The sequence below is a fragment of the Calypte anna genome, chromosome 1 (genome assembly GCF_003957555.1).
Source record: "Calypte anna isolate BGI_N300 chromosome 1, bCalAnn1_v1.p, whole genome shotgun sequence".
NCBI classification, from domain to species: Eukaryota; Metazoa; Chordata; class Aves; order Apodiformes; family Trochilidae; genus Calypte; species Calypte anna.
This window is the reverse complement of record NC_044244.1, coordinates 689,344-709,020: the sequence shown is the minus strand read 5'-3', so window position 1 is coordinate 709,020 and position 19,677 is coordinate 689,344. Positions and strand designations below refer to the sequence as shown.

General features: G+C 51.3%; 1 protein-coding gene across 2 annotated transcripts in view; it reads left to right on the top strand.

Annotated features, from left to right (window-relative positions):
- FBH1 (F-box DNA helicase 1) overlaps positions 1 to 19,677 on the top strand; it is a 37,749-nt gene that overhangs the window by 10,876 nt on the left and 7,196 nt on the right. For both annotated transcript variants that reach the window (XM_030469517.1, XM_030469516.1), the window contains exons 6-18: positions 255 to 445; positions 946 to 1,056; positions 2,188 to 2,282; positions 4,375 to 4,543; positions 4,832 to 5,060; positions 6,503 to 6,590; positions 8,094 to 8,180; positions 10,448 to 10,584; positions 12,262 to 12,361; positions 13,355 to 13,476; positions 16,599 to 16,674; positions 18,588 to 18,785; positions 19,304 to 19,429. In XM_030469517.1, coding sequence (XP_030325377.1) covers positions 255 to 445; positions 946 to 1,056; positions 2,188 to 2,282; positions 4,375 to 4,543; positions 4,832 to 5,060; positions 6,503 to 6,590; positions 8,094 to 8,180; positions 10,448 to 10,584; positions 12,262 to 12,361; positions 13,355 to 13,476; positions 16,599 to 16,674; positions 18,588 to 18,785; positions 19,304 to 19,429 — 1,729 coding nt within the window. The remainder of the gene's footprint in view (positions 1 to 254; positions 446 to 945; positions 1,057 to 2,187; positions 2,283 to 4,374; positions 4,544 to 4,831; positions 5,061 to 6,502; positions 6,591 to 8,093; positions 8,181 to 10,447; positions 10,585 to 12,261; positions 12,362 to 13,354; positions 13,477 to 16,598; positions 16,675 to 18,587; positions 18,786 to 19,303; positions 19,430 to 19,677) is intronic.

The window sequence follows — 19,677 nt, the reverse complement described above, 5'->3', positions numbered from 1 at the left end:
GTGTCCCTGCCCATGCAGGGGTTGGGGCTGGATGAGCTTTGAGGTCCCTTCCAACCCAAACCATTCCAGGATTCCATGATCTCTGCCCTCCTGCACCTGAAGGTTTTCCCCTTGGGGTGTTATGGGGTCCTGGTGACTGAAGATGATTTATCCCCTCAGCAGGGCCTGTGTGGGTTTTTTTAGTGTTGAAGCAGAGTTTTTCTCCTCCTAAAGGCTCAAAGCTTTTTGCTCTCTCTTTCTTGTCATTGTACCAGCCTGAGAAGCTCTGGGCCATTCTTGCAGTCATGGTGCTTTTTTCTGATGGTGTCAGGGACATCCAGAAGCTGCTGGGATGTCTGCTGAGACCTTGCTCCAAACTTTCTGTTGTGGATGTGACCGAGCTGCTGTACTGCACAGCCACCCTGCTGTGTGCCATGAGAGACAGGAACATCTCCATCACTAACAGGTGAGGCCTGGGGAGATGCTTCCTGCCAGGGAGGGCAAACTGGAATGGATTTTTTGGGCCCTTCACAAACAGAAGGACATTGAGGGGTTGGAGAGTGTCCAGAGAAGGGAATGGAGCTGGGGAAGGGGCTGGAGAGCAAGGAGAAGAGGATGGAGAGTGAGGAGAAGGTTCTGGAGATCTTCTGAGGAGGGGCTGAAGGAGCTGGGGGTGTTGAACCTGGAGCAGAGGAGGCTGAGAGGAGACCTTCTTGTTCTCTACAACTCCCTGGAAGGAGGTTGGAGCCAGGGGGGGGTCAGTCTCTTCTCCCAGGTAATAAAAACCAAGGTGAACCACCCTCAAGTTGTGCCAGGGGAGGTTTAGATTGGGTATGTGGAACAATTTCTTCTCCAGAAGAGTTGTCAGGGCCTGGCCCAGGCTGCCCAGGGCAAGTCCTTCTTCAACTGATGTTTAATTTGTTCTTGATTTCTCAGTGACAGTTTCCCTTTTCTCCTTTCTCCCAGGATCCATTACAACGTTTTCTACTGCTTGTATCTGATGGAAAATGCTTCTGTGAGTATGGAGAGAGTAGAAGACCCCCTGGCATCACAGTGCAGACAAGACTTATGGGCCAGGTAAGGTTATTTTAGGTGATCCAAACCTGAAGGACCCTTGTGGAGTTTCCTGAACCTTGGAGGAGGAGCAAACATTTCATGGCAGGGTTTGGTTGACAAAACTCTGAGTTTCATAAGGATTTATTCAACCCTTGTTCTGCTCCATCCCTTCTCCCAACCTTCCAATAGCTGAAGGGGCTCCAAGAAAGCTGGGGGAGGGCTTTGGACACGGGGGGGTAGGGAGAGGAGAAGGGAAATGGGTTAAAACTTGGAGAGAAAGGGGAGATTGAGGTTGGAGATGGGGAGGAACTTCTTGAATTTGAGGGTGGGGAGAGCCTGGCCCAGGTTGTCCAAGGAAGTTGTGGCTGCCCCATCCCTGGCAGTGTCTCAGGTCAGGTTGGATGGGGCTTGGAGCCCCCTGGGCTGGTGGGAGGTGTCCCTGCCCATGCAGGGGGTTGGGACTGGATGAGCTTTGAGATCCCTTCCAACCCAAACCATTCTGGGATCCTGTGAAAATGTGGTTTTGGGGTCTATCTCCAACTGAGCTATAAAAGCCCCAAGTGCTGTTCCAGGGAGTGTTTCAGAGCTGCACAAACCAGGGGCATTTGGATCTCCTTGCATCCAGTGTCCATCAGGATGCCCAAAGATGGGAGAACTTCAGTCCTTCCATCAGCTGATTTAACTGACCCACTTGGGGGGTTCTGACCCTGCAGAAGGGGACAGGGCTGAAAGGACCCAGATGACAGAAACCTGACCCAAGCACAGCCCTCACACAGATTATCCTGGGGATAAATTTCCCAGGATTGCTGTGGCTGCCCCATCCCTGGCAGTGTCTCAGGTCAGGTTGGATGGGGCTTGGAGCCCCCTGGGCTGGTGGGAGGTGTCCCTGCCCATGCAGGGGGTTGGGACTGGATGATTTTTAATGTCCCTTCCAACCCAACCCATTCCATGATTATTTTTGCTGTCTCCAATCTTTTCTTTTTCCCTTCTTTTCTCATTTACATGACAACCATGTTGCTCCACTGCCACCTCCCTCCTGGTGGGATGGGACAAATCATTCCCTGCTTTCCTTCTGCCATTAGCTATTTGTTTTATGGAGAATGCTTTATTTTCTTAATGTCTTTTCCTCTGGGTTTTTTTTTCTGGTTTTAGTTGTGGGCCTGACATAAAGCTGACCCATGAACAGCAAAGGATTTTGAATCACAGAATTGAGCAGGGCCAAATAGTGAAGATCATGGCATTTGCAGGTAAGAGCCCAAAATTCTGCTGTGAGAATAAAGGTCTAACATCTAATTCTTCTCCTTCCATCCCTCCTGCTCCTGTCCAAGGAACTGTGCAGAATTCAGGGAAATCCAGGAGAGGAGAAGCAGCCCCCTGTGTGTTGCTTAGTCCCCTGCTGAGCCTGTTTCAGTGTTTTGTCCATGGGCCACTGGACAGTGGTGTTTGGAGGTGTTGAGGTTTGGTGTCCCTGTAGGAGCAACACAAGCCAAGAAATCTTCTGCACTTGGAGACCTGTTTGGAAAGGGGGAATTGCCTCAAATTGGAAAAATTTCTCCACTGAAAGAGTGGTGAAGCATTGAAACAGGTTGCCCAGGGTGGAGTCAGCATCCCTGGAGGGGTTAAAAATGGGTAGAGGTGGGGCCTCAGGAGGTGATTTAGTGGTTGAGGTGGTGGAGGTGGAAAAGATCTTCAAGATCATGGAGTCCAAGTGTTCCCCCAGCACTGCCCAAGGCCACCCCTGCCCCATGTCCCTCATCCTCACATCCCCAGGGCTCTGAAACCCCTCCAGGGATGATGGGGACTCCAGCCCTGCCCTGAGCAGCCTGGGCCAGGCCCTGAAAACCCTTTTGGAGAAGAACTTGTTGCACATACCCAGGCTTTGAAACCCCTCCAGGGATGAGGACTCCACCACTGGGCCAGGACCTAACAACTCTTTCCAGGAAGAAATTGTTCCTAATATCCAGTCTAAATCTCCCCTGGCACAACTTGAGGCCATTTCCTCTTGTTTTATCACTTCTTCCTTGGGATACCAACACCCCCCTGGCTCCAACCTCCTTCCAGGGAGTTGCAGAGAGTCAGAAGGTCTCCTCTCAGTCTCCTCAGTCCCCCCTCAGAAGATCTCCATCCCCTTCTCCTTGCTCTCCAGACCCTTCTCCATCTTCCCCAGCCACTTCTCCATCCTCTATAAAACCTTCTCCCTTTTCTCCAACCCCTTCTCCTTTCTCTCCAAGCCTCCTCCTCACTCTCCATCCCATCTCCTTTCTCTCTATCCTTTCTCCTTGCTCTCCAGACCTTCTCCTTCCTCTCCAACCACTTCTCCATCTTCTCCAGAACCTACTCCTTACTCTCCAGACCTTCTCCTTTCTCTCCAAACCCCTCTCCTTTCTCTCCAAGCCTTCTCCTTTCTTTCCAGACTTACTGGAAAATAAGACTTCTCCTTACTCTCCAGCTCCTTTTCCATCTTTTCCAGCCCCTTCTCCATCTTCTCCAAACCCTTCTCCTCACTTTTCATCCCTTCTCCTTGCTCTCCAGCCCCTTCCCCAGCTCCATTCCCTTCTCTGGACACTCTCCAGCCCCTCAATCTCCTTCTGCTCCTCAGGTCCTCAGAACTGACCCCAGGATTGGGGGTGCAGCCTCCCCAGTGCCCAGCACAGGGGGACAATCCCTGCCCTGCTCCTGCTGCCCACCCCACTGCTGATCCCAGCCCAGCCTTGGCACTGCTGGGTTTCTGCCTGGACTTGATCCTCAGGCTCTTTTCCAACTGAAATGATTCTCTGGTCAGTGCTGGGCCCTGCTTTGCCCAGGAGCCATCTGGGAGGAGGAGTGAGAACAGCCAGGGTGACACCTGTGTCATTGCTGAGGATCTGAAAAGGAGCCCAGGAGGAGGAGATGTGCAGAGGATTTCCTTGTCTCAGGCTCTGGTGGTTGGGATTTCAGGGGTGAAGCCCTTTTGCCATGAGGTGTCCTGCAGCAAAGTGGGGGGAAGGAGAGCAGCAGCAGTGAGAGATCCTCCAGGGCAATGAGCTCAGGAAGCATTCAGAAGAGAGTTTTAACCTTTCATTGCCCAAGCTGTCTTTCAAGGGAACCAGTCCCTTCATGGATGATCAGACTTTGGGATGATAAGATGATATATTTTAGGCTGCAAATTACAATTTTATTTTTTTTTCAGAGCTGCTTTGCTCCACAGCTTCTGATTTCAGTTGAGTGGCTGAATAAATTCCTTTCAGCTGCAAAGAGTTTGCAGGGAGGAGGAAAATAAATCCAAGGAGAGCTGTGGGGCTTCATTCATTCCTGACTCTGGATGCATAATTTTTTTTCCTCATTTCTTCTCTTCTTCAGGGACAGGAAAGACCTCAACCTTGGTCAAGTATGCAGAGAAGTTTCCTAATCTGAATTTCCTTTACGTGGCCTTTAACAAAGCTGTTGCAGAGAGGGGCAGAAGTGTCTTCCCCAGCAATGTCACCTGCAAGACTTTCCATTCCTTGGCATTTGGGAGCGTTGGGAAACAGTGAGTGGGGATTTTGGATCCATGGAATTATCAGAGTCATTGAATGCTTTGGGTTGGGAGGGACCTTGAAGATCACACACACAAGCCTTACAAAACACATAAACCACAAAACCTGATCAATATCTGCAGATTTCACAGATAATCCATTATGAGGTCAAAGTGGGTGTATAACACAGATTTTCTTCAATGTTAATTTGCACCAGAAGCCAAACTGAGTTTGCTTTTCCAGTGGGCTTTTCACATGCAGGCTCAGTGTCTCTCTCTATTTTTTTTTCATCTGTGGCACAGATATAAAGAAAAAGGCAAGCTGAACTTCTCCAAGATGTCAGTTTTGGCCATCAGTTCCCTTCTCCAGAACCAAAAAGGACAATCTCTGTTCATCAGAGGGAAAACTGTCTCACAGACTCTTGAAAACTTCTTTGCCTCTGCAGACAAAGAGATCTGTGAGGAGCACACTCCTGTTTGGTTCAAAAACACTCATGGAGTGAGACAACTTGTTACTCCAGAAGAAAAGAGAGTGAGTACCTGAGGTGAAGCAAGATGTGGGCTGCAGGGCTTAGAAGAGGCTTATCCCCTTCTAATATCCACATTTCTTGGTATTTTAGGGGTATTTGTCCTTCAGCTGTGTTCAAAAAACATATAGACATGGCACTTCAGGACATGGTTTGGTTGGCATGGTGGTGTTGGGTTGATGGTTGGATTTGGTGATCTTACAGGTCATTTCCAGTCTTATTCATAGAACCATGGGATGGTTTGGGTTGGAAGGGACCTCAAAGCTCATCCAGTCCCAACCCCCTGCATGGGCAGGGACACCTCCCACCAGCCCAGGGTGCTCCAAGCCCCATCCAACCTGACCTGAGACACTGCCAGGGATGGGGCAGCCACAACTTCCTTGGACAACCTGGGCCAGGCTCTCCCCACCCTCAAATTCAAGAAGTTCCTCCCCATCTCCAACCTCAATCTCCCCTTTCTCTCCAAGTTTTAACCAATTTCCCTTCTCCTCTCCCTACCCCCCCGTGTCCAAAGCCCTCCCCCAGCTTTCTTGGAGCCCCTTCAGATATTGGAAGGTTGCTCTAAGCTCACCTGGGAGCCTCCTCTTCTCCAGACTGAACAACCCCAAGCCCTCAGCCTGGCTTCCCAGGGAGGTGCTCAGCCCTCTGAGCATTTGAGTGGCTCTGCTCTGGACACTTTCCAGGAGCTCTGTGTCCTTCTGGTGTTGGGGATTCCACAACTGGACACAGAGCTCCAGGTGGGGCCTCAGCAGAGCAGAGCAGAGGGGGAGAATCCCCTCCCTTGACTTTCTGTCTCTGCTGCTTTGATGCAGCCCAGGACCTGCTTGGTTTCTGGGCTGCAGTTTTCTGGTCTGATTTTATCATTCTAAGGCCTGAATGTCAATTTTTTTTTTTTCTTTTTAACCAATCCAAAGGAACCTGGGCCTGTTTGTTCTCCCTGTTTGCATGGATTTCTGGAAAGATTTTCAGTGTCTCTGCTCAGTGCAGAACCTCCCTTCCTGCAAGGAGAAGTGATCAGAGGTTGCATGTCTTGACACTGACACCAGAAATCCAATTTGCAGTCACTTTTTGGCAGGGAAGAAACAGAGCTTGAAAACATTCACTACTTCAAAGGATTTTGCTTCCTATCTAGAAAAAGCAAAATAATGATAATGAAGTGCAGAAGTTGGAGGGGATTGAACTACACTGTGGTTAGAGCTGAGCCCAAGAAATGTCCTTTTCAGGGAGGTTGCATTTGGAAAAGACTCTGTTGAGGAGAAGTGAAACAGTGGTGGAGAGAAGGAGGGGGAGAAAGGCTTCAGAGACTTCAGAGAAGCCTTTCAAGATCATTCCTTCATAGAACTCTTGCCAGATATTTCCTTCAGAAAAGCCTCCCCAGTTCTGCTGTGCCTGGACTCTTCTTCTGTTCATAACAGTCTCTCCAGACCCTTCTGCTTTTAATTTCTAGATCAATGTCCAAGAGGCAAAGGACATATGGCACAACATGAAGAAGCTGGATGGAGATGTAGAGAAGAAATACAAGATAACTTGTGATGGTAAGAGGGTGAAGATGTCAAATGCCTTCAGAAAAACAGCTGTAAATGGGTTCATACTCCTCCTTTCTGCCTGTGCACCAGGGATGTGCATTTAAAAGTTTAAAATTCCTGTTTTACCACCAAAACAGACCCAAAGGCTGGGAGTTTGTTCCTCAGGAAATGGGGGAACTACCCAGATGAGTGTGACTGGCAACAAAATCCTAGAAATAATGGGTATTTTCTCCTTGCTGCTGCTGCCATGTCCTTTCCTCTGGCTTCTTCATTAATGAGAGGGGATGTGCTGAATGTCCATCAGTATCTGAGGGGTGGGGGGCAAGAGGAAGGGGCCAATCTCTTTCCAGTGGCTTTGTCAGCTCCTAAATCTCTAAATGAAAGCAAGACAAGAGTCTGCTACCCACTTCTCAGAGGGTTCTCTCCTCCTCTAGAAAAGGGAATTTTGATGTTCCTCAGCTGGTGCTGTGTGGAGATCCAGGGAGGTTCTCCTCCTCCTCCTCCTCCTCCTCCTCCTCCTCCTCCTCCTCCTCCTCCTCCTGCTCCTCCTGCTCCTCCTGCTCCTGCTCCTGCTCCTCCTCCTCCTCCTCCTCCCTCCTCCTCCTCCTCCTCCTCCTCCTCCTCCTCCTCCTCCTCCTCCTCCTCCTCCTCGAATCCTGGCTCCAGTTTGGGGCTCCCCAGTTGAGGAGAGACTGGGATCTACTGGAGAGAGGCCAAGGGAGAGGTGGGAGGGTGAGGAAGGGACTTGAGCATCTGTGCTGGGAAGAAAGAGTGAGAGGCCTGGGGCTGTTGAGGCTGGAGAAGAGAAGGCTGAGAGGGGATGTGCTGAATGTCCATCAGTAGCTGAGGGGTGGGGGCAAGAGGAAGGGCCAATCTCTTTTTGGGGGTGGCCAGGGAGAGGCCAAGGAAGACTGGGTTGAAGGGAGAAGAGAGGAAGTTGCAGCTCAGCATGAGGAGAAAGTTGTTGAGGGTGAGGCTGAGGGAGCCCTGGCCCAGGCTGCCCAGAGAGGTTGTGGAGTCTCCTTCTCTGGAGCCTTTCCAAACCCCCCTGGCTGTGTTCCTGTGTGGGCTGCCCTGGGGGATCCTGCTGGGGCAGGGGGGTTGCACTGGGGCATCTCCAGAGCTCCCTTTCCACCCCTGACATTCTGTGGTTCTTAGGATGTCTGCAGACAGTGCCAGAGGTGGCTTCTTCTGGGGGAAACCACCTTCCTTCTCATTTTCTTTGTGCATTAAAAGTTTGTGGAGTCATCAGGGTACCTGCCATCCCCCAGCACACTCAGATGCTTTGCTTTGGGATTTTTTTCCCTCATCTTTCCTACAGCCAAGGCAGACAGAGCAACACCTGGGACCATGAGAGGTTTTTCCAACCCCTCTAAATGTTATCCAAGCAAGAAGTATGACCAGAAACATATATATATATATATATATATATTAAATAAAAGAGATTTGTTTTAAAGATCAGGGTGTATTATGAGAAAACTGCCATCTCCTTGACATGCCTTCTTCTTTCAGGGTATTTGAAACTCTGGCAGCTCAGCAAGCCTCAGCTCTCAGGATATGATGCCATCTTTGTTGATGAAGCACAGGACTGCACTCCAGGTGAGTGGAGACAGAGGATTTCTGCCTCCTGTCACCTCCAGGTGAGTGGGTAAAGGAGACAGAGCCAGAACCTTCCTAAGCAGTGCACACAGAGGGTTTTCTTCAACACCCCAGGTTGGGGCAGAGGAGATGGAAAGTGTCCAGCAGGAGAGGAGCTGGTGGTGCAAGGTTTTTTCTATGCTTTCTACCTCTCTCCTCACCCCCACGTGTGTCTGTAGCCCCTCTTGTCCTCACACAACTTTGGAAGCTGACCCAAGAGCCATTTGCAGGCAGCTCTTTCACCTTCACTTCCAGACCTGAAGCCTCTCATGTGCTGATTCACTGGGTCGTACCAAGCCTCAAAAGTCCTCCAGGACCTGGGTTTGGGGTAGAGCAGCTGGAAAGTTTCCATCAGAAGAGGGTTTTGGTCACCAGGGGCTGAATATGAGGCAGAGTGTGGCCAGGTGGCCAAGGTGGCCACCAGCATCTTGACTGGGCTGGGCTGGGACCAGCAGTGGGGTGGGCAGCAGGAGCAGGGCAGGGATTGTCCCCCTGTGCTGGGCACGGGGGAGGCTGCACCCCCAATCCTGGGGTCAGTTCTGAGGACCTGAGGAGCAGAAGGAGATTGAGGGGCTGGAGAGTGTCCAGAGAAGGGAATGGAGCTGGGGAAGGGGCTGGAGAGCACAAATCTGACCAGGATGGGCTGAGGAACCTGGGTTGCCAAGCCCTGGCTTCAACCTCCTTCCAGGGACATGGAGACAGTGAGGAGGTTTCCCCTCAGCCTCCTCTGCTCCAGGCTCAACATCCCCAGGTCCCTCAGCCCCTCCTCATAGGATCCCAAAATGGTTTGGGTTGGAAGGGACCTCAAAGCTCATCCAGTCCCAATCCCCTGCCTGGGCAGGGACACCTCCCACCAACCCAGGGGGCTCCAAGCCCCATCCAACCTGACCTGAGACACTGCCAGGGATGGGGCAGCCACAACTTCCTTGGACAACCTGGGCCAGGCTCTCCCCACCCTCAAATTCAAGAATGTCTTCCTACTGTCCATCCAAAAAACTCCTTAAATCTCATCTTGCCTGATGAGCTGAAACTTGAAGTTCATTTGAAACTCTGAAAGAAAAGAGCCTGAGGGTTGATTGAGTCCTCTCAGCAGTCATGTGGTGTAGGTTTAGTCACAATTCTGTGGAACACAGCAGTGTTTGGAAAGATGAGGAAAGGTCTTGAATTCTTGTCATGTTGAAAGGTTTGAATTGTTGGATGTTCCTAGAGGGCTGAGGTGGGAAGGGAGGTCAGAGCTCATCTCCTCCAAGCTCCATGCCCAGGGACACCTCTCATCCAGCCCAGGTTGCTCCAAGCCTCATCCAACCTGGCCTTGAACACCTCCAGGGAGGGGGCAGCCACAACTTCTCTGTGCAATCTGTTCCAGAGTCTCAGCACCCTCCTCCTGAAGAACTTCTTCCTAAGCTCCAGCCTGAACCTCTTCTCCTGCACTTTCAAACCATTTCCCCTTCTCCTAGCACTGGACACTCTTCTGAAAAGTCCCTCTGCAGCCTTCCTGGAGGTTCCCTTCAGGGATTGGGGGGCAGCTCTAAGGTCCCCCTGGAGTCTCAACACTCCCAGCTCCTCAGCCTCTCCTCATGGCAGAGCTGCTCCAGCCCCTGGATCATCTTTGTGGCCTCCTCTGGACTTGTTTTCCACCCCGTTCCCCAGCTCCATTCCCTTCTCTGGACACTCTCCAGCCCCTCAATATCCTCCTGGTCATGAGGAGCCCAGAACTGACCCCAGGATTGGAGGTGAAATGTTTGGCTCTGCTCTCACAGCCACTGCTCTGCCAGCACCTGAGCCTTGGGAAGGACAGAGGGGGTTGAAAGTTGAAATGAACTGAAGGTTCAAATGAACTGAAGGTTGAAGAGGACTCAAGGTCAAAGTAGATTGAAGGTTGAAGTGGAGTGATGGTTTAAATGGGCTGAAGGGGACTGAAAGTTGAAAGGGATTGAAAATTAAAATGGATTGAAGGTTGCAGGGGACTGAAGGTCAAAGTAAATTGAATGTTGAAGGGTACTGAAGGTTGAAGTGGACCTCAAATCTTTCTGAGGTGTGGGAGAACATTGCAGAGGTCCCAGTCAGCTGCACTCATCCCTGTGCTTTTCCCAACTTGTCTCCTGCTCCAGTATAGACCTCTTCTTAAATACCAGAGCTCATCAGGAGCCTCCATAGAGACAGGAGGTGTTGGACCATTCCCTCTGGGTTGCTGAGCAGCCCCTTCATGCTCTGCTGTTTCCCTGCAGCCATCGTGGACATTGTGCAGTCACAAACCTGTGGCATAATCCTTGTAGGAGACCCTCACCAGCAGATCTACACTTTCCGTGGAGCTGTCAACACCCTCTACTCAGTGCCTCACACCCATATCTACTACCTCACCCAGGTGAGATGAAGATCTGATGATGGTTCCTAGTGATCCCATCACTAGGGAAGTTGTTGGGCTTGAAAAATGGGGATTGGGGTAGAGACCTCCATCAGGATTATTTCCAGGAAATCCCTTCTGCTCTGGGTTAGTTCTCAGCTGCAGATGAGTGGAGAAGGGCAAATGTTCACCTAGGTCCTGTTGCCAACTGGTTCTGACATGGGGTCACTTGCAGGGAGATGGACTTAGAATCAAGCAGATGAAACTTGTTCTGGTGCTGACATTAAATAAAAACACATTGATGCTGGGAGGGCTGGAGCAGCTCTGCTCTGGAGCCAGGCTGAGAGAGTTGGGGGTGTTGAGGCTGGAGAAGAGAAGGCTGCAATGGGGAGACCTTAGAGCACCTTCCAGTGCCTGAAGGGGCTCCAGGAAAGCTGGGGAGGGACTTGGGACAAGGGCCTGGAGGGATGGGACCCTGCGAGGGGGAAGGGTTTCCAGCTGGGAGAGGGGAGATGGAGAGGAGATCTTGGGCAGGCAGGCACGGAGGGAGGGAGGGAGAACTTGTTTGGGGTGAGGGTGCTGAGCTTTAGAACCAGGTTGCCCAGGAAAAGAGTCTCTGCCCCATCCCTGGCAGTGTTCAAAGCCAGGTTGGATGGGGCTTGGAGCAATGTGGGAGGGAGGTGTCCCTGCCCATGGCAGGGGTGTTGGAATGAGCTGAGCTTTCAGTTCTCTTCCAAGCCAACCCATTCCAGGATTCTGTTTCTTGGGGAGGGAGGGAGGGAGAAATTCTTTGGGATGAGGGTGCTGAGCCCCTGGGTGCCCAGGTTGCCCCCAGAAGCTGTGGCTGCCCTATCCCTGGCAGTGTCTCAGGTCAGGCTGGATGGGGCTTGGAGCCCCCTGGGCTGGTGGGAGGTGTCCCTGCCCATGCAGGGGGTTGGAACTGGATGAACTTTCAGGTCCTTTTCAACCAAAACCATTCCAGGATTCTACAACCACCAAAATTCCCTCTGAGCTGCCTTTGCCAAGGGCCATGAGCCTGGGACAGGCAGAGGGGAGCAGGAACTGCCTTGATTTGCAGTGACACAGCTTGTGACAAGTCTTAGGACCAGCCTTGCACCACCACACTTGTGGATTTTTTGGGGGTAAGGAGGTTTTCCCCTTCTCTTTGGTGGTGGAGATGTTGTGCTCAGTCAAGCTCTGGTGCTTTTTAATCACAGTGTTGGTGGCTCTTGATTAAGACTTGGACCTCATGACATTTTGGCTCTTGGCCCCAGCTCTACAGGTCAGGAATCAATAAGGAGCAACCTCCAACCCTGCTCTGCTTCTCCCATCTCCAGCATCCCAGCAAAATATGGGACCTGGCTGCTTTCCCACCACCTCCATCTCCTGCCCTGCTGCAGGACAGATGTACCACATCTCTTCAGCTTCCTGGGAAAGAGTCTTGGCAGTGGCAGCTCTTGGGGTAGAGAGGCTGAAAATGACATTTTTCCCTCTATTGATAATGCCATCCCAAAGCACAGATCTTATTGCCTCGGGTGTGAGAGTGAGCAGGATTTCCAGGAACAATTTAGAGGGATTTTGGGTGCTTTTTCTAAGAGAAGCCTTGCCCAGAAGGTTGGTGGGAATTCTGTAGTTCTCTATATATTAATAATTTCCTGGGTGCCAAGAAGTTCTTATTTTCCTGCTGTTTCCATGTAGAGTTTCAGATTTGGTCCTGAAATAGCTTATGTTGGAGCAACCATTCTGGATGTCTGCAAGAGGATCAGGAATAGGACACTAGTGGGTGGAAACCAACAGGGTGAGTTGTGTCCTTGCCTCTGTCACCTTTGTTCAGTGACTGGGACTTCCAGAACTGGTGGATATCAACAGAAATCCTCAGGATTAATCCTGGTTTATGAAGATCAGGTCAAGGAAAGGAGAGACCCGCCTGGGGTAAAGCTGTGTCAAGATCTGGGGTCCCCAGCAGCAGAAGGACACGGAGCTGTTGGAGCCAGTGCAGAGGAGGCCCTGGAGCTGCTGGGAGGGCTGGAGCAGCTCTGCTCTGGAGCCAGGCTGAGAGAGTTGGGGGTGTTGAGGCTGGAGAAGAGAAGGCTGCAATGGGGAGACCTTAGAGCACCTTCCAGTGCCTGAAGGGGCTCCAGGAAAGCTGGGGAGGGACTTGGGACAAGGGCCTGGAGGGATGGGACCCTGCGAGGGGGAAGGGTTTGCAGCTGGGAGAGGGGAGATGGAGAGGAGATCTTGGGCAGGCAGGGAGGGAGGGAGGGAGAACTTGTTTGGGGTGAGGGTGCTGAGCTTTAGAACCAGGTTGCCCAGGAAAAGAGTCTCTGCCCCATCCCTGGCAGTGTTGAAAGCCAGGTTGGATGGGGCTTGGAGCAATCTGGGAGGGAGGTGTCCCTGCCCATGGCAGGGGGGTTGGAATGAGCTGAGCTTTCAGTTCTCTTCCAATCCAACCCATTCCAGGATTCTTTTTCTTGGAGAGGAAGGGAGGGAGGGAGGGAGGGAGGGAGGGATTCTTTGGGGTGAGGGTGCTGAGCCCCTGGGTGCCCAGGTTGCCCCCAGAAGCTGTGGCTGCCCCATCCCTGGCAGTGTCTCAGGTCAGGTTGGATGGGGCTTGGAGCACCCTGGGCTGGTGGGAGGTGTCCCTGCCCATGGAAGGGCTTTGGAATGAGATGATCCTGAAGGTCCCTTCCAACCCAAACCATTCCCAGCCTCCTCCTCTCCTATGAAAATCTCTAATTTTAGATTTCTGCTTCCTAAACTCATGGGCAAACTGGGAAATCTCTTCCTGCAGGTGACGTGAGAGGCAACATGGAAGGGAAGATCACAATCCTGTCAAGGAGCAATTTCAATGTGTTTGAGGATGCTGTGAAACTTACTGGGAGGGAGAGACCAATTAAAATCCATGTGATTGGGGTAAGGAGAAGTTGCCAAGGTGTCCTTCACATCCCAACCTGCTGGCTGGAGCTGGGGCAGGGTGACAAGTGGCTCTAGCAGGTCACTGCAGCAGCTTTTGCATTAAATGGAGCCTTTTACCATCCTGTGACACAGTTTTCCTGCAGGAGGGGGAGAAAAGTCAGCTCTAGTTGTGAGCTGAGCCTAAAAATCAATGCCAGGCTCTGCCTGGAGAGAAGAAACTTTTTTCAAGCTGTCTCAAGAAGCCAAGGATTGAAGCTGGAGGTGATTTTTGTAGCTGACCACAGAAAGCTGCCCTGTGCTCATTCCTAATTCCCACTCCTGGATTTCCACCTTGATACACCATGGAAAGGCAAGGAAATCAGGGCCCCAGGCTTTATTGGTGAGGGAAAATAGGATTTTCAGCACTGGTGAGTGTTAACTCCCTGAGGGAGCCCCAGTTCTGGGGTTTGCAGTGAATTTTCACCTGCAAAAAGCACCCATGGGGCTGAAGAAGGAGAGAAGGAACTCAGGTCCTTGAAGTGCAGTGAGGTTTTCCTAAGGCTCCACCCCACTAAGCTGGGGGGAGTGTGGATAAGGTGGAAGGCAGGAGGGCTCTGCAGAGGGACCTGGACAGACTGGAGAGTTGGGCTGATTCCAACGGGATGAGGTTCAACATTCCAAGGGCCGGGTCCTGTACTTTGGCCACAACAACCCCATGGGGAGCTCCAGGCTGGGCACAGAGTGGCAGAAAGGGACCTGGGAGTCTGGATTGCCAGGAAGCTGAAGAGGAGCCAGCAGTGTGCCCAGGTGGCCAAGAAGGCCAATGGCATCCTGGGCTGGCTCAGGAACAGCGTGGCCAGCAGGTCCAGGGAAGGGATTCTGCCCCTGTGCTCAGCTCTGGGGAGGCCACAACTTGAGTCCTGTGTCCAGTTCTGGGCCCCTCAGCTCAGGAAGGAGATTGAGGTGCTGGAGCAGGTCCAAAGGAGGCAACTGGGCTGGTGAAGGGACTGGAGCACAGATCCTGTGAGGAGAGGCTGAGGGAGCTGGGGGTGTTGAGGCTGGAGAAGAGGAGGCTCAGGGGAGACCTCATCACTCTCTGCAACTCCCTGAAAGGAGGTTGGAGCCAGGGGGGGGTTGGGCTCTTTTCCCAGGCAACTCTCAGCAAGACAAGAGGGCAGGGTCTCAAGTTGTGCCAGGGGAGGTTTAGGTTGGAGATGAGAAAGAATTTCTTTCTGGAGAGGGTGATCAGGCATTGGAATGGGCTGCCCAGGGAAGTAGTGGATTCTCCGTGTCTGGAGATCTTTCCAAAGAGCCTGGATGTGGCACTGAGTGCCATGGGCTCGGAACTGCAGTGGGAGTGGATCAAGGGTTGGACTTGATGATCTCTGAGGTCCCTTCCAACCCAGCCAATTCTATGATTCTATGATTCTATCCCAGGAGCCTCAGGAGAATCCTGAAGGCTTCCAACACTGAATCATCAATACCTGGGATTTAATTTTACATCTCATGCTGCCAGAAAAGTAGAAGCACATGAGCAGTTCTCCTAATGCTGAATGTGTCTGAGGAAGGCTTTAGTCCTTTCAGTTTTAGGCTGATATTTTAAGTGTTTTGTACTTTTTTCACCAGCAAGGTGCATATTGCAACAGAATGAGTGCTCAAACTGGCTGCCCAGTACCAAAAATCTCACCTGCTTTTGCAGTTTTAAGCCTAAATTCAGAGGTGGTGCTTCTTTTGGTGGAAAAAAAAAAAACAAAAAGCAACTGAATTTGGAAACAGGGAGGAAAAAATTCTTTCTAAAAAGAAAAATGACTGAAGTTGTGGGTGTTCAGCCTGGAGAAGAGGAGGCTCCCAGGTGAGCTTAGAGCAACCTTCCAATATCTGAAGGGGCTCCAAGAAAGCTGGGGGAGGGCTTTGGACACGGGGGGGGTAGGGAGAGGAGAAGGGAAATGGGTTAAAACTTGGAGAGAAAGGGGAGATTGAGGTTGGAGATGGGGAGGAAATTCTTGAATTTGAGGGTGGGGAGAGCCTGGCCCAGGTTGTCCAAGGAAGTTGTGGCTGCCCCATCCCTGGCAGTGTCTTAGGTCAGGTTGGATGAGGCTTGGAGCACCCTGGGCTGGTGGGAGGTGTCCCTGCCCATGCAGGGGGTTGGGACTGGATGAGCTTTGAGGTCCCTTCCAACCCAAACCATTCCATGATTCTATGACAATATGGTTTTGGGGTCTATCTCCAGCTGAGCTATAAAAGCCCCAAGTGCTGTTCCAAGGAGTGTTTCAGAGCTGCACAAACCAGGGGCATTTGGATCTCCTTGCATCCAGTGTCCATCAGGATGCCCAAAGATGGGAGAACTTCAGTCCTTCCATCAGCTGATTTAACTGACCCACTTGGGGGGTTCTGACCCTGCAGAAGGGGACAGGGCTGAAAGGACCCAGATGACAGAAAGGTGACCCAAGCACAGCCCTCACACAGATTATCCTGGGGATAAATTTCCCAGGATTGCTGTGGCTGCCCCATCCCTGGCAGTGTCTCAGGTCAGGTTGGATGAGGCTTGGAGCACCCTGGGCTGGTGGGAGGTGTCCCTGCCCATGCAGGGGGTTGGGACTGGATGAGCTTTGAGGTCCCTTCCAACCCAAACCATTCCAAGATTCCATGATTCCATGAAGCAAAGCCTTTTGTTTCAGTTTACCTTGATGTTGAAACCTTTACAGATAGTTCAGGAAATTGAGCTTCATGTGGTGGTCCATGGCTTCAGGTAAGAGGATGCAGTCCTGGAGCTGGTTTTTAAAAGCCAGAATTACCAAAAATAAGCAAAACCAACCTTTTAGCAAAAGAGAAAACATTATAGAAATGATTTTTTTTCCCTTTGAGTAGAAAATATTCAAATCCTTTGAACAGAAAGTTCTGCTGTAGCTCTTATAATGCCATCCAGACCATGTCCTGTTCTCTCTGTCCTCAGAGCAGGCTGGATCATTGCTGCCTCTCATTGCTGCAGCCTGAGGGATTTTAGGGAACCAGCTCTGCATCTTCAGCCCCTTTTCCTTGTATTCCCTCCCTCTGAACCTCAGGAACCCATCTCTCATAGCTCCAAACTCCAGACAGCATCTCAGCTCCTGGCTTTTAATCTCCATTATTTTTTATTTTAGGGGCTTGACCGGTTTGGGCTGAGCAGAATTTATGACATTTGGAAACTCAGTCAACCTGCAGAAGAAAGGAAGAAAGGTGAGTACATCCTCACCCTGCTCCTCTGTGCCTCAGCCTCCCAGATTTTTTGAGTTTTTGCAAGGCTTCTGGGTCATTTATTTTCTGTTTCCTTGGGCATTTACCTGCTGACAACTGATTTTTCAATAGGAGCATCATGGGCTGGGCTGTTCTGGCTGCTTCAGTGGTTGATGTTAATACCAGAAATGCCAAATTTATGGGGCCTGGGGCATGCAGCCCTCTCCACCTTTCCTCTGGTGATGCTTCAACTTGAGTACAAGACCCCAGTAAACTCCTAGGTTGGGATTTTTCCCCCTGTGTTTTCTACTTTGACTCAAATTTGTCATTTCTTTTGGGCTTCTCCTGCTTTGTTGTGTTTTGGTTCTAAACCTGCTGTGTTGAATCCCCTGTCCCATGGTTTTTAGAGGCTGGGGGCTATCACTTAGGAAATAAATAATTCATTGAAAACCTCCTCATGCCTTGGGAGCATTAAGCAAGTTTTATAACCAGGGCACAGAGAGAAATCAAGAACTTGCTGACCTGCCAGGACTGACTGGTTATAGAGGTGTTGGTGCTGGTTCTTTGCAGGCTGAGCTACCAGGAAAACTCCTGGCCATCTGGGTAAGAAGAGAGAATAATGCAGCTTGGAAGGGCCCTGGGGCTGTCTCTGTCCTGACCCCCCCATTCCAACCACTCTCAAACCCCATGGAATTCTTTTCAGGTGGCTCAAGAACTTTGCCCTTCAGTTTCCAAAGATCTCTGGGGCCAAAGGCTGGGCAGAATTTTCTAAGACCCCTTCTAGAGATAACAGAATCCCAGACTGGGTTGTGTTGGAAAGGAATCTTCAGGATCATCTCATTCCAAAGCCCTTCCATGGGCAGGGACACCTCCCACCAGCCCAGGGGGCTCCAAGCCCCATCCAGCCTGACCTGAGACACTGCCAGGGATGGGGCAGCCACAGCTTCTGGGGGCAACCTGGGCAACCAGGGGCTCAGCACCCTCACCCCAAAGAATTTCTCCCTCCCTCCCTCCCCAAGAAACAGAATCCTGGAATGGGTTGGCTTGGAAGAGAACTGAAAGCTCAGCTGATTCCAACCCCCCTGCCATGGGCAGGGACACCTCCCTCCCAGATTGCTCCAAGCCCCATCCAACCTGGCTTTGAAGACTGCCAGGGATGGGGCAGAGACTCTTTTCCTGGGCAACCTGGTTCTAAAGCTCAGCACCCTCACCCCAAACAAGTTCTCCCTCCCTCCCTCCCTGCCTGCCCAAGATCTCCTCTCCATCTCCCCTCTTGCAGCTGGAAACCCTTCCCCCTCGCAGGGTCCCATCCCTCCAGGCCCTTGTCCCAAGTCCCTCCCCAGCTTTCCTGGAGCCCCTTCAGGCACTGGAAGGTGCTCTAAGGTCTCCCCATTGCAGCCTTCTCTTCTCCAGCCTCAACACCCCCAACTCTCTCAGCCTGGCTCCAGAGCAGAGCTGCTCCAGCCCTCCCAGCAGCTCCAGGGCCTCCTCTGCACTGGCTCCCACACCTCCATCTCCTTCTTATGTCAGAGGCTCCAGAATTGGAATCAGGAAGTCCAGAAATGAGTGAACTCAGTGAATCTTTGCCAGCTGCTCCCTCCTGAGCCCCATAACCTCCAGTACCCTTCATTTCACCCCACCTCTGCCTCTCAGGGTGCTGCTGCTTTGTGAAACTCCCCTCTCTCATGAGACCATCAAGCACTGATGGTGATTTGCACAAATAAAGAGAAGATCCTGAGTGAAATCCACCCATTCCTGAACACTGGATCCATCCCAAGCCCTCACATCCCACAGCAGCAAATCCATCCACTGCCCCACGCTTGCTTAAGACTCCAAAATTCAGTTTACATTAAAAAAACACCATAATGGAGGTGTCTCTTGACACCAACTCATGTTGTCTGCTAATTCCATTTCAGCAAACCTCGTTATCCATGACTCCTTCATCAGGAGGTGGGAAGAAACTCATGGATTCCTGGGTTTAAAGGAATACGCCGTGCGCATCGATGACAAGGACCTGGAGGTGAAAATTGCCATAGTGGAGAGATACAAAGAGAGGATCCCTGAGCTGATGCAGAAGATTAAGAGCAGCCACGTGGCCCAACAAGCCATGGCAGGTAAAGCCAAACTGTGTCTGTGCTAGAGGAATCAATTCCAGACTTTTTTCCATCCACCTCTGGTGGCTGAATTCACCTCGTTGTGCAAAGGAAAGCTGCACTGGGGTGGTGTTTTAGGGGAAAAAAGAAGAAAAACAGCAGTTTTGGGGGGACAGCTGGGGTCTGCAGGTGATGTTCAGTGCAATGAATTCCCACCAAAGGTTTTCTTAAGGTGGCTTCAGTTCCTGACTGAAAGTTGGGGAGTAGACAAAGCAAACGAGCAAAAAATTCATTAAATAAAGAAATTCTGTGTTTGGGAGCTGGGGCTGAGGACAACCAGGCCTCTTTACCTTCAGCAGCCTGGATTGCCTATAGAGGTGTTTTGTTCTGATTTCTATTTGGGGAGAAGTGAAATGAATGCAGAATGAAACAATTTCATTGTAACTCAGCACCTCATGAAATCAAAAACCCAAATACTGCCCCAAATACTGACTGATCTCTTGTCTCCTTGTTCCCCACACCCTGAAATCTGCTTACAGATTATCTGATAGGAACTGTCCACCAAGCCAAAGGCATGGAATTTGATACAGTTCTGGTTGCAGATGACTTTGTGCAAGTACCAAGTCTTGGTGGAGACTTCCAGAGAAGAAACAACTTCCACATTGGTAAGGGAATGGCTGGAGGGGGCACCCAGCATGAGCTGAGACCCCCCTGGGGTAAAGCTGTGTCCAGCTCTGGGGTCCCCAGCAGCAGAAGGACACGGAGCTGTTGGAGCCAGTGCAGAGGAGGCCCTGGAGCTGCTGGGAGGGCTGGAGCAGCTCTGCTCTGGAGCCAGGCTGAGAGAGTTGGGGGTGTTGAGGCTGGAGAAGAGAAGGCTGCAATGGGGAGACCTTAGAGCACCTTCCAGTGCCTG